This window comes from Hippichthys cyanospilos, chromosome 11 (genome assembly GCF_059441005.1).
Source record: "Hippichthys cyanospilos isolate Australia breed blue-spotted pipefish chromosome 11, RoL_Hcya_1.0, whole genome shotgun sequence".
In the NCBI taxonomy this organism is placed as follows: Eukaryota; Metazoa; Chordata; class Actinopteri; order Syngnathiformes; family Syngnathidae; genus Hippichthys; species Hippichthys cyanospilos.
In genome coordinates this window covers 18,572,732-18,587,629 of record NC_142379.1, presented here as the reverse complement: position 1 = coordinate 18,587,629, position 14,898 = coordinate 18,572,732, and the positions used below count along the sequence as shown (strand labels likewise).

At 38.2% G+C, this 14,898-nt stretch overlaps 1 protein-coding gene across 4 annotated transcripts in view; it reads right to left on the bottom strand.

The window, feature by feature from the left end:
• Positions 1-11,004: 11,004 nt before the first annotated feature.
• Positions 11,005-14,898, bottom strand: part of zbbx (zinc finger, B-box domain containing) — a 43,305-nt gene continuing 39,411 nt past the window's right edge. For all 4 annotated transcript variants that reach the window (XM_088428459.1, XM_088428458.1, XM_088428457.1 and 1 more), the window contains 3 exons: positions 14,329-14,545; positions 11,458-11,611; positions 11,005-11,136 (listed from right to left, as the gene is read on the bottom strand). In XM_088428459.1, coding sequence (XP_088284585.1) covers positions 11,067-11,136; positions 11,458-11,611; positions 14,329-14,545 — 441 coding nt within the window. In that variant the 3' untranslated portion in view covers positions 11,005-11,066. The remainder of the gene's footprint in view (positions 11,137-11,457; positions 11,612-14,328; positions 14,546-14,898) is intronic.

The following is a 14,898-nucleotide window of genomic DNA, read 5'->3' as shown; positions in this document are numbered from 1 at the left end:
TTCATATTTTCCTGTGTTCGTAAGAGTAAACTACATGTTTGTTTTTTATTTTTCATATTGTGAGAGGTCAGTGAATGCCTCTCCCATGTAACTTTGATTGTGCTCCAAGCTGTTGTATTTCCTTTTCCTCACAACGCAGCTCAAGTTCATTTTGACATAAATAACCAAAGTTGTGTACCATCCATGTAAGTCAGTGGTTCTCAAAGGGGATACGGGTACCCTTGGGGGTAACTTGAAGGGGCTCCAGGGGGTACTCGAGAATTTAAATAAAACCAACAAACGTGCTTTAAAAATAACTATTGAAGTAATTAAATGTTTCAGGTAAATATGAGTTCAAAAAAACGAACCTTATGTTCAGTAGGGTATTCAATGTCATTATTTTAAAAAGCCAGATTCTCCCTCATACTAGAATGGTTCGACCCAACTTGTCGCATGCCACCGCCTGTCAAGTTCATTATTTATTTTTATGAACACATCTCTACTATGATGCCAAAAGATGACACTTTAAGTTGTATTTATTGTGTTGTTGTTTTGTATCATTTTTCAGTGGACAAGTATATATTTTATAATTAAGTATTAAATAATTAATTGATGTATTTTTTGTGAACTAATCTCTGCTGTAATACCAAAAGCAGAGTCTTTATATTTAATGTTTTTCTGAGGACAAATATTTATTTATAATGATTTCTTCATGATAACAGGTCTGATGTTTTATGTTGATAAGTTTTTGTGGACAAATACATAATAATAATAACGTGATTTTCTTTTTGATAAGAGATCTCTTCTGTGTTCCAAAAGAGGACACTTTGATTAACCAAAAATCGTTTTCACTGGTTAAGAGGTACTTGACTGAAAAAATATTTCAACGGGGATATGTCATTGAAAAAAAGTTTAGAACCACTGGTTTAAGTTATATACTGTATTTATTGCTGGTTGAGTGTGTTTCAGCTTTCCCACATTGTAAGCTGTCAGTTATCGCAGTACCAGTGTAACGCTGAATAGGCTTGAAGCGGTTGTTTATTCTTTTCCTCGTGATGCAGCTCAAGTTTATTTTGCTATGAATACCAGAAGCTATGCAGCATCTGAGTTTCACCAAGTTTATGATTAAAGTATATGTCAAAAGATAGCAATTAATAAATGAGTCAAATGCAAACAGCTGCTATTCTTGCTAGTATTAATTGAATCAGCTGCAGACATCAGAACTTTTACATAATCCTCATGAGGTTTTACGAATAATCCTGTGCCTGAACAAGGATTGTAAGTATGAATTGAAAGAAAAAAAATAAATCACATTTTTAAGACCGTTTTTAGGACACACCCATACTTTTGGCCTTCATTTTGGGGGAAAAAAGTGTGTCTTATATTTGGGGAATTATGGTATTAATCGTGCATGAAGAATAATTTATATATGCAATGAATTCCAGACAAACATGTTAACTATCTACGACTGAAAATGGCTAAGTAAGAGAAACAACAAACCAATAATGCAAACATGTCGGCATCCGTACATAAGGCGTATCTGATTATAAGGTGCACTGTCGATTTTTAGAGAAAATTAAAGAATTTAATTGCATTTTATAGTCTGGAAAATATGGTAAATTGCATAAAAATGTTTTATAAACAGCACTGATAATTACGGTAAAACAGCATGTAGTAATGATGTTTTTAAATATAGTGTCAAAGATTTGTAAAGTGTTTTGTATTAAAATATGGACATAGATAGAACAAGCATGACACTTGTATCGCTTGTTTTATAGAAATGAAACTACAGTACGGTATGCTCGTTAAAAAAAAAACAAACAAAAAGAAAAATCAAACAACAAAGTACTGTAGTCCATTTGCCCCAGGTCTGATTCATTCATAAAACGATATTTACCACAATATACACTTTATTTTTACTTTCCTGGACTTTCTACCACTTTGTTGTCATTTTGCCAAACCTTTTCTACACTATTTACATTGTTTTAGCTGCATAATTTATTTGGAGAATACCCACAGTTTTTCCTTCATACATACATTTCTTTGTTTTTTGTTTTTTTTTTGTATCATGCTTAATAGTTTGTAGAATAATAACATTTTACTGTTGTAATTTTTTTTTATTTAAAAGTGTGCTCCAACAGACATTATGATTGATGTAATAGATGCTGTGATCGGAGGATTACGATTTCAAAACTTACGCTGCTCAGTGGAGACTTCATTTGTGGTCCTCTCCTGAACTTGTGGCACCCCTCTATACCGAATGCCAATTACAAGGGAGTTCTGAACATAACAATTCATTTGTATGTTTTTTTTTATGTTATATTTGTATTAATTGTTGTAGTTTTTATGTTTCATCTTCCTGTATGCACATCACTTTGTTACAGCTGTGGTTGTTGTTAAAGAGCATGTAAAGGCATTTGAGTTTAGCCAAGCATAATAAGTCATTCGGGAAAAAAAATAAAGCAATTTTTCTAAAAGTACTTTGTTTTACTTCCCTTATTGCCCTTGCACCTATCACAGTGCTGCCTCGAGAACCCGAGCTTTTGATGAATAATGCAAGTAATTAGAGCAACAGATTCTCTTGACAGCAGTAAGTCTTAGAAAGATTAGGCCAAGGAAGTAATAAACAATATACTGCCCTTACAAGCAAACTTGACAATAGTTAAATCTAGATATAAGTCAACATATTTTTGTGCTTAATTTAAGGACGTTGCATGGGAGTCAGAATCACCTTAAGTTTGTAATATTCTTGCTCTTGCCCTTATTATTCTTTTCTGAACAGCCCTTTTTATAGCTTGTCTTTCTCTTGAAATTGGCTTAGCAAAAAAGAAGCCAAAGAAAGAGAAAACCACATGCGGCTTTTGCTTTTAATGCTCGCATGACTGCCTTGTGAAAGGATGGAATTCCTTTTCAGCTTCTTTAAATTTATTAATCACTAGATTGTGAACATAAACATAATCTTGTTTTGCAACTCGTCTGGTACCCCTTCAATAATTATCTTTATTAGAAGCTACGTTGCAAAAATCATATGGAGCCAAATTCGAGCAAACATTTAATCTTTGCTGCCTTCACGGTAGAAAACGCACATATTTTTATATTTATTCACTCGTTTGCATTGTTAATTTCCTGGTCTTTGGATCTTTATATCAGAGTCATTGAGGTCTTTTTGTATCATGTAGTTTCATCACAGACCCAAAGGACACGTACACAGTACTAATACTCTTGTGTGCATGAGTTCTAAGGATATCAAACAATTCACATACCTGTTGATAATTCTTCCATCTGCACAGCAATCACAGGATCAGTGGTGTTATTCACCAGACGCCACTTGACATATAAGCAGAGACCATAAAACACATATTACTCTTATATTTTAAATTTGAGCTTAGTCCAATTCCATGACGCAAACTTGCAATAAATAGGTGCGCTAATAACAGTTTCTCGGCTCCTGCAGCTGGATTTGTGCAACAAGATAGTAATGATAAAGAAGACTGTTATCGACAAGGAGAAAGTGTTGAGGGGGATTGGATTGGGGATTGTAGATTGTTAGGCGGTGATTGGGAAATTGAAAGCTTCACTGACGAGATTGGTTCTGGGACTCACCGGGATGATTGTAACTGTTCTAATAGAAGAGGTGGGTTCGATTGGCAGTCTTTGGGTAGCAAGGCCGAACTTGATGTTGAAATGCGGAAAGCCGACTTTAACTGACTAGCTGCCAGCCATTCCGAATGGCGTGTACAGGTATCGCCGTCAAAGGCAGTGAATGAGCTAAAGAGAGGGACGGTGGAAACGGAGATAAATGTACATTGGGGATCAGGGACGCTAGCATAAATAGAGATATTAGGAGAAGATGATAGAGGTGCTTGGGGAATGTTTTGGATCCCAGCTTGATGATCTAGAAATTATGGCAAGTGCAAAATATGTGGGGAACCACAGTGGGAGTTTTGATTTGTGGATTGTGGGAAATGAAGAGGATCTCTGTGGCTTTGAGGCTGATGTTAAAATGTTTGGACCGGAGATCACCAACCAAATCGAGGGCACCAACCGAGCATGTTTCATAAGATCATGTCATTAGGAAGCTCTGCGATAGCCTAATAATATTCCAGCTCATTTGAATGAGGTATATCGGAATAGGGTTGCATGGAAAACATGCTGCATAGTTGTCCTCGAGCGAGTGGTTCCTCAAAGTGGGGTCCGCGGACTACCCGGGGGTCCGTGGCCTTACTGCAGGGGGTCAGTGAAATAATTTGGGTTATTTTTTTTTTTTTTTAAAGTGCGGTAATTTCATGTTATATTATAATAATTTGTGGAAGTATTCATTATTGTTCAATAAAGCAGTCAATTCAACAAGTTTAATATATTTTTAAAAATATAATAATTTTGAAAATTGTTCAAATGCATTTTGTGTCTACAATTGCTTGCTAATGAGGCAATGGAAAGCAAAGCAAAACTAAAGTGGCATTTTATTTATAATACTTGTTATAAGGAGGTGTGCAATTTGCAATTTTTATTTTCTAAATTTCAGTATATCTGAAAAGTAACAAATATACTTGTCCAATTGAATCTGTTGGTGAATAAAAAGGGCACTTATAAAAATAATTAAAATTTAATAATGCCAATAAATTTTAAATGTTTTTGGATTTTTTTCCTGCAAATATTTGCAATGAGGGTCCTTGGAAAACTTGCTCTCTAAAAGGGGTCTCTGACTCCAAAAGTTTTGAGAACCCATGCCCTAGAGGAAAATCAAAGTATTGGCAACTTAGCGACAACAAGCAAGTTCTGGTTACAAAATGAACAAAGTGGACACTAATGTGCTGGCTTTCATTAGGATATAGCAGTACTAAATGAACCATGCCTTGGTCAGTTATCAAGTTTGAGTGAAAATATGAAAGCAGTGTTTGACCTAAGGATTACTAAAGGAGCATAACCTACTGCTGAATATTAACATCGGCAACACGACTGTACAAATGGTAATTGTATTTCCTCACATTCACTCTATATATATGTAACTCTTTACTAACTTTCTTTCTACCCCTCCAGTGTCACACACTCGCTTCAGTGGACATCAGACTGCTGTTTATTCATTTTCGTAATCCTACATTTTTTTTCAGGTCAAACTTGATATGTCTAGCAAAGTTGGCTTCAGAATCCTTTTAAACCGCGCGTTTTCTTTTTCCACAGTGTGAATGTCAGAGTTGTTGTTGAGCTTACTCTGGACAACTAATTCATCGGAGCACTGTGTATATTGCCACTATTTGAGAAAATCTGAAATTGTATTTGTTCCTGCACACAAACTGTGTACTCAAAGTGAAAATCTAACAGCTAGACGTATGTATTGTTCACTCATTGTAAGTTTCCCCATTAGTCGCTTAGCCCTCATTGCTGACATTGACTAAAGATTGCCGCTAACAATCCCTCCATCATATCACCGTGTGGGACCACTTGACAGCTCAGGAAAATGACAGTGAAAAATACGAGTTTCCCCCACAGGATGTCATGCCAACACATTCAATTATTCATGGCCACACACTCTTTCAAAATCAAAGACAGGAGATGAGGCACATTGTAATTAGTATGCATAGCAAAGATTTTAACTTCTGGAAGTAATAGCCTATCAACAGCATCTATTGTGCATTTCAACAAAATCATAGGAGCCTTATCAACCAAACAATGCTACAGTAAATCAAATATTACAGTCAGCATAAAATTCAGACCCATTCTATGAATAATGCTCTGAATAAAAAGGTTATACTACACTTTACGTTTGGGATATTCTCTTTCTCTATGAATGGTTAGAAACTTTGAGAAAGTGAAGAAAACTGAACTAGATCTTGGCTGTAGTGAAGGACAACATGGTTATTGGCAGAGGTGGGCAACTTACATTATTTTGAAGGTCCGACATTCATCAGAGCCCCGCCTCCTTTCCGTCATCGTCGGACCGTCATTTTTATCAAGCCAGACGAAATTGTAATCCGTCGGTGTATTTTTGCCTAACCTTCTGCCATCGCTAGATATGTCAGGCGTTGGTCTACTTTTGTCTGCACTCATTCTAATTCTCCTTTTTCTGTTTTTGTACTTACACCATGTCTGTGGTTCTACAGTGACACTGCAATAGAAACACAACACAGTAATATAAGTGTAACATGAAAACAAAGCCAGCTAAGGGTTTAACCCTATGCTTTCATACACCATCATATTTATTAACTCACATCTAAAGGGAATTCAGGTGGGGCGAGAGTGCAATTGGAAATCATGTCAACTAGATGGCATTATCATGCTTTAAATGACACTCAAATGGTGGACAACTATTGAAGACTGTTTAACATTTGTCTAAATTTAATGTCACATACAGTACAAGTAAGACAAAATTTTGCTGGGGTTGACTTTACTAAAAATATACAAACAAGTAAATAAATAAATAAATGAATAAATAAGAAGCCAATAAGAGAAAGAATGCAAATTTATTCTGCACCCATTGGTTACTTCAAAGAGTGTCCGCCTTGCTCTCTTCAGCCAGCAATTTATAAAGCAAAATAAAATAAATCTTTTAACACTTAATTCTGAACATTACTTTTAACTTTTGGCCAGCGAGATTGAGTTTTGATTTATGAAACACGGACTAAGAAAGGAAGCGACTACAATAAATCTCTGGTAAAATCAGCTGTGTTACAGCTGTAAATGACAAATAGTGAACTGAACCGACCCAATTTATTCACCCCAAATGAAAATATGTTTCCACTGCATGGTAAAGTAACTACTGTCGCATTGACTGCATGCTGATTGCAGTTAGTCTTATAAAGTTGCAGCAATAGAGCAGATAAACATGCAACATGCATCAGTTGAATTAGATTTCAGGAAGCAAAAAGGCGGGCTCATGAACATCTGACAGACATCTGACGCAAAGTCTATCCCGACAATTACAACAACGAATGAAAAATGCAATTCCGAATCTGCCTTTTTTTTAGCAATATCGTCATTTATCTGTCCATTTGCAAAACAGGCGTACCTGTTGTGTCTGTCCGTCACTGCCGACGAAGTGCCCACCTCTGGTTATTGGCTTCCCATCACCATGTGTTGGGAGGTCAGAGATGTCTTTTTTTTCAAAGATTTCCATTTTGACTATTGCTCATTTGACAATCCAAATGCATTTCACTGCCTGTGCTGGTTGTTTACAGCAAAACATCCCTGGGGAGTATTTATAATAACTTCTGCTCATTGACTGCAGCTCATTCAAAATGAAATAAACACTAATAGGGAAACATTTAATGCCTCCAAGGTAAGTGGAATTCTTCATCTAGCGTGTTTATTGACTGTAGTTGCAATCGTTTCTCCAAACCTCTTGCTCGCGCACAATGTTTGGAACCAAAAAGATGTGACATTTATACTAGCAGCGAGAAACTGAAGACACCATTTTAAAATGAAGCGTTTTTTACTTAGAACTAAACATGAATGCGGTAGAAGCTACAGCAAGAGATGTATAACATTTAAAAGGAAATGCTTGACTGGGTTTGGACTGGAAAAACAACTGACCATGACCTCAACCCTGTGAATCCCCTTTGGCGTTAACTTCACAATAAGTGATCACTGACCTGGATTGCGTTGTGGACCTATCAAAGGAAAGCCCAGAGAGCAATAGATGATTTAAAGAGTGAAGTATTAGCTCCAGAACCTTGGTAAGGCATTATTTATTGGCTAGAAAATAACTACATAGGCAACAATGATATTTACAAGAAAATATAATCATTTTTGAAATTATCGAGTCATTCAAATGGGTTGCCATGCCATGTGTTTAGAGTGAATATGAGGGTCTCCACTCTCCAAGTTCTGCTATAGTCTCTATAGCAGGGGTGACCAACATGGTGCCCGAGGGCACTGGGTAGACTGAGGATCACGAGTAGCCCGCAGACCTGTTCTGCAAATAGTTTAGAAGTGATGGAAGTTTTTGAGTTTCTGGGAATTTTACTAACGACGATGCAATAATGGCATATACATTATATATTGTTAGAAATCACTAATATGTTCAGGGTCTTCATATAAACGGGTAGCCCTTCGCATTACTCAGTACCAAAGAAGTAGCTCTCGATTTCAAAATGGTTGGTGACCTCTGCTCTATAGACATTCACAGGCATACTTTCTGTATGTGATGAGATAAGAACTTATTTAACTTAATTGGTGGAATTCTTCGTGAATTAAAATGTGTTCATCTAAAATTTAGTTTTGCTTGACTTCCGTGAAGTAATCAAAAAATAATAATATTGTGTGCACTGAAATTCATTACAACTTTTGGAAATGGACACTCATGGAGTATGTACTTGCTGATCTGATCTAAGGATTGGAGCATATTTTGATGGATCAGATATTTAAGACAGCTGACAGCTTCAGGGGTCTTACTTAGATAAAGAAGAGAGTGTGGTAACCGTGGCCTGAATGTCTCCTAATAGTCAGCATCAGGTGTTAAACACCTCAGACGCTCCCCTGACTGATGAGTGACAGCTCATAAGCTACAGACCGACTGGGCGGACCCAAAGCCCCTCTGCCCATTCTCCCTTGTCCATCTCCATACCCAGAGAGAGTGCAACATGTCAGGCATGCCTCCTCCCAAACAGAGCTTGTGATTACCCTTTAGTGTGCACAAGATGTAAAGGTAGGCATAATGCATAAAACCCATAGAATGCTATTTTGAAGGGGAAGTCCACTCCATTTTTATTTTCTTTACTAATTGGTTCTGTGCCCACACTTGTCCATCACAGCATTCCAAAGAAAATTGTGTTTGTGAAGCATCTTGAGGCCTTTGCCAGTGAAAAATGGGCCAATACTCTACAAGAGGAAGGCAGAATGCTGGTTGACACATACATGAATGATCTGGGGGTACAAAGCTACTGTATTTGATTATTAATTAAGATATTGGACCAGGGTATGAATAATTTTGAACATAGCATTTTTTTGGTTTTCCATCAATAAAATACCTGTTAGATTTTGCGTTTCTTCAATTGTTTTGATTGATTTGTTTGTCATAACTCATGAAGAAACTTGCATAAATGAAAGGGTTTTGTCAAAAAAATGAAAAAACAAAAAGTCATAAACTTAGTGACAACTGGAAAATTTGGGGTCTTTGATATTGTAATCATCCTGTGTGTGTGTCGGTGCGTGTGCGTGTTTGTGTGTGTATTTTTTTCTTTTTTTTTTTTTCTTTGTCACATGGCAGGCCAATAACAGACCAGCATCTCCGTGAGGAGACGCTGACTAAAAGCAGACCAGCATTGTAGTGACGCGTTGCATGGAGGCATTGAAATAAGTGCAATTACCTAAAAACACCTGCAGATGGAGACAAAACAACGCAAATACAGCCAACCCTTTAGGGTCATAACAGTTGTTTTTGTCGCAAAACCGGAAAAATACCATAAAGAGGGGATGAAAAAACTCAGTATTCCACACCGCAACATGAAAAAAACGTAAGCCAGGGACGCTGTAACACGTGGGTCCACTGTACTTTTAGGCGTCTAGCACAAGTGCTTCATCCATCCATCTAATGTCCTTTTATGCGTTCTATATATTTTCCTTGTAACAGTTTCCTAGAATTCATCTTTTGCTCATGTCTTGCACCACAGGTCTCTTGGTTAGAGAAATGTTTGGTTGCTCTGATTTTACTCTGCCTCATCTTCTATTTCTGCATAAAGCAAAATAACAGATTCACACATTATAATCATTTAAAAAAATGTTTTAGTTTGTTTTTGTGTACCAATATGCAAATTGAAATGCTCAAGTTTTACAGTCAAGCGCATTGAGCTGTCTACAAATATCGTGTCACAAAGCAGTAATGCAACAGGAGAGGGAAAAAAGATCCTTCCAAGGTCATCACTGATTTATGATCCAGTTAGAATGCCGAATTATACATGAGACTGCCAGATTCATTTCTTCATCTGGTCTGCAGGCTACATGGATTTGTGTCAATCAATGGATCGAGACTGAAAGGTGGGACAAATGGTTTGTATTAAAACAGTAAATTGGAAGACTGAAACTGTCCTATAGCCTGTTGGAAGTGCATAATGCACTGAAATTACATAATCTTTCAGGTATGCAGGACATACACACAGTATATATGAACAAAGGTATTGATACGTCACCTATCAAGGGAAAAAAAAAGTGAAAGTACATGTGAAACTGCTAATATATATGCTGGGTGGAAAAGGTGCAGTTGGAAACCTTTGCCGTACAGATTTTCTTAAGGGGTTGAATGACTTGATCACAGATAGTTTTGACTTTGGCATTGATGGAAGGAGGCACTCGCTCACCACACCCAGAGAATTCGGGTAATCAGCCTGACAACCCCCCTAGTCACAGGACTGGTGATGTTTACGACTCTAATACACCTCTCCCCTTAGTGAGTTCTATAAAACAGCTCACACCACTCTCAGAAACTTGTTAAAATTCAGCCTCTCACTCTTTCTTTGTGCCAGCCAGCCAGTCCCTCTGTCTCTTCATTAAGCTCTGCCGCCATCATGGCTGCAGGCTTATTGCACTTAGATTGGCTCCCTGCTCTGTTCCTCACTTAAAGGCGGCTGCAACAGGGGACTTAAAGCGGTCCTGCTCAGGCGGTCAGTGGGCCCTAAAAGTGCACTCTACCTCTCATCCCCTCTGGCTAAGTCTCCAGTGGGCTACTAAGTCCGAGAGGTGCCGCTTAAATAAAAGGTTGTAATTATGTGACCTGCTGTAGCCAAGTGCTCAGAATGTCAACAGCAGGCAGGATGTGTGCTGAGAGAATGCTTTGTGAACCAGCAGCATGTGCTGAAAAGTGGAGGCGATGACAAAAGAGAGTCTTAATATAAAACTTCAATTGCGCATTCAAGAGTGCAACAGTAATAGCGAAACGGCAGCCTCAAAGTCAGAACACACCAAATGGACTTGTCGAAAGATGTGATACAATGTGATAAGTGGTTTCAGGTATGAACTTATTTTTAAGGAGACGCTGTGAACACTGTGAACTAGTTAGGAATATAAAATAAAGGCACAAATGTTGAAACTGTTGGAATATTTTAAATATATGTTGCAACAGACGAGCACATTTTGTTATACAGCATAAATCACATTCATATGTCAGAAGTCGTTGTTGATGCCGGATAATCACAGGTCGTCTTTTCCTTGAACATGTTGTGGAGCCTATAAAAAGCATATAGGTGGGCTTTGAAAAAATGGAATCCATTAGCTATATATTCTTGTACAGTTGCAGTTTGCTTGATCACTGTCATAATTTGCTAATTCTAAGTCTTTGACTCCATTACTGTTCAGGCATTTTACAGGTTTACAGTAGCCCATAACTGAGTGTATAACTGAATATTTCCTTAGACAATTATACGTAAAATCGTACACTACCAGCGATTTGTTTTTTCACAGTTTCTCATTTGTTTTAAAATGTAATAAAACATAATGAAAAATAAATGAAATTTTAAACTCAAAAGTTGCATGTGAATGAATATGTACCTGCGGTGCCTCTTGAGAAGCAACCTGTCCATATAGGAAAGACTACTTTCAGGGAATTCCACCTTGATGGGTACTTTGCTGTCTCCCCATCTTTCTCTTCCAACTTCATAGCGTCTCTCCAGTGGAAAGTCAGCTTGGGCTGCTACACCTGACACTGATACCAGGGTAGAATAAACAAAGATAAAATAGAATAAAACAATGTTCAGAACGAGTCACACAAAAGTAAGATGACAACAACAACTTCTCAATAAGAAAACACCTTTTCATTACGACCTACAATAAGTGAAAAAAAAATAAGCAGGCAGTAGTAAGGCCCGCACAGACTAATAAAAAGATGTATGCAATACAACAGGAACATTACAACCACATGGAAAAAAAAACAACCTAAGATCGAGGAAAGAAAGAAAAACGTTATGATTGCTCTCAACACTTTAGAAGCCCACAGTGGCAGCTTTAAAGTGGACCTGTGTGCCAGAGGCTTGACAAAAATAATTAGGGCTGAAGGGGCTGGCAGTAATTTGCAGAGTAGAGCGGAGAGGGTAAAAGGAGTCTGTCCAAGTTTATTTTTTTTTTTTTTTTTTTTTTGGGGGGGGGGGACAAAAAAACAGCACATAGACACAGAATCTACAATAACACCCCTAATAGCGAATATATAAAATGCAGACATATGGTCGACTGCACACGCGGACCCAATATGAGACGGAAGGCAGTTTGTACACATACACATTCGCATGGCTGTGGGGAATGAGTGCTGCGAAGTGGAGTACAGCCACTTCTCTCATTATCGCAATATGCAACCGCCATGGATTATTTTTCTTACTGCAGCGGTAAGCACTTTCTGCAAGGCCTGAACACATCAGCGTAGTCGAGGCAAGGAAAGGGGTTGCAGGAACACCCGGGACTTGGGGCACAGGAGAAAGAGAGTGGGGGTTGCCGCATGTGTATGAGCAGGATACGACTGCTGTGGATGTTTTGCCATTCTTTCAGAATACAGTAGATGGGGAAAGGGAGTTACCATTTCGTTGTTAGCTCATGAAACTCATGCTGTTATCCATTGTTTTTTGAAAATCACAAAGCTATTAAAAAAACCTGTAAGGTGTAATGGTTGTGAAATGTGAAATGTGAAAAAGAAAATCACCCAAAATATGTTAAACTCTTTAAAGCCATTCCAATGAGACAAAATAGCTCTGCATCGTCTCACCTGTCTTTTACTACACATCATTTATTTTTATAATAGCATGTGTCAGAGTAGTACGATTAAAAACTATAGTAAAGGATGAACCAAATTTTCGGCTACCATTAATTTGCACAAAAAAAAAAAAATGCATTTTGGATTTTTGGCCAGAAGACAATCAAAAACGAAACTATATGTCCTTAAAAGTATGTGTTCATGATGCAAAAAGCAGAGAGTGTCGGTCTGTATTCCACACAAGCACACAGGAGAAGGAGGGGAGGGTCACTTGTTAGGCTGATTTGGAGATGCTGATTTTCATCCCAGCTGCTTCACACTCGGCAATGCGGACCAAACTCTGACATCGGTGGTACAGAGACTGAACAGCCTTAGTCGGGTGTTTCGGTACCCTGTATTCCCAATGCACACCCCATAGAAATCGCTGAGGGACATGCTTGAACGCTTTTTCCAAGTACACAAAACACATGTAGACCAGTTGGGCGAGCTCCCATGCACCCTGTCGAGAGTGCAGAGCTGGTCCACTATTCCACAGCCAAGACGAAAAGCCCACTTCTCCTCCTGAATCTGAGGTTCAACCTCTTGATGGAGCATCCTCTCCAGCACCCCTGATAGACTTTTTTTTTTTTTGGGGGGGGGGGGGCAAATCTGATGATACAACCACAATGTCGAACATGGAACTGCGCGCCTAGGGTGTCCTGATGCTAAGTGCACATATGGACACCTTTATGTTTAAACATGGTGTTATTATGGAAAATCTGTGTCGAGCACAACTGTCCAATAACAAAGCACCGGTCGGGTTCAGTTCAGGGCTCCTCCCAATCACACCTCTCTAGGTCTCTGTCTTTGCCCACATGAGCATTGAAGTCCCCCAGTAGGACAAGTGAGTCCCCAGAGGAAGCGCTCTCCAGCACACCCTCCAAGGACTTAAAAAAGGATGGGTACTCTCTTTGGTGCATAGGCACAAACAATAGTCAGGAACCGTCCCCCCGCCCAAAGGCTACCTTCTCGTCCACCAGGTTGGAGGTGGTCCCCGGTGACCCATTTCCGGTCAAGGTAAAAGAAGATGTGAATTTGTTATATTTCATTAGGATCCAAGGGCAATGCTTAGGCTGGTCCCCTACCTATGACTCGTTTGCTGAGGGTGAGCCTGCCAGGGCCATAAAAGCCCAGATTGCTTAGCTGCCAGAATCATATGGACACAACAAAAAAACCCTACCACGGTAAGGTAACGGGGGCAAAAAATTCCCAGTTGGCCATGGGTCCCAAGTTTGCTAGTGATGTTAAAGAGAGAAGTAAGAAGATGATTTATGTGGAAACGAAGCTGTAGATACTCAAGAAATACGAAGCTAGGCTAGCCTAGGCTACCCTTACTAGGGAATATGGGCCTAAGAAACGCCACTCAAAGGTAAATATATATTTTCTATATTTTTTATTTATGATGTTTTCTGAATATATACATGTATATTATATATACGTAACACTTACTACTACTTCTATTTTGGTACCAATTTTTAATATTTATTTATATCGGTGCATCGCTACAAAATAGTAACGTTGATAACATAATTTTTAGAAGAAAATGTTGTGGTCATTTTATCATTATTATTATTTATTTTGTAATTAATCTTCATCGACTTTACCACAACTCGAGAAGTTCTGATAGTTGCATTTTTTCTCACCTGTTTGCGTTGTGTTGTGTGTGTGTGTTACTGGTTCTACAGAAACATCACACTTTTGGTTTCTCCACTCTCTGAGAGCCTCCTGGAAAGATCGAGCTGACTCCTCCTCATCATACTCTCCACCAAGAAGAGAATTGGAAAAATCCTTTTTAACTTCCTCATTGTGTTCTTTTGAGATAATTTCTGCTCTTGCTTTTTGTCCATAATTCCCAATAAACTGCAAATGAAAAAAACAAGGGAGAGGCACTGAATTAGACAACACTCCAAAATGTGACTTATGCAAATATTCACGAATATACTTTTATAACAATATTGTAAAACACAGGTGTTAAACTCTAGTCCTGGATGGCCATCATCCTGCATTTTTTTTTAATGTTTCTCTCTCTAACATGCCTGATTCAAATAACTAGCTCATCAGCAGGTTGTGCAGGAGCTTGATAATTATCCCAATCATTTGAATCGGGTTTGTTTGAGAGACAAACTTTGAAAACATGCAGGATAACGGCCCTCAATTACTGGAGGTTGAAACGTATGCTGTAAAACATGGATGGAATTTGAACTGATCCAAAA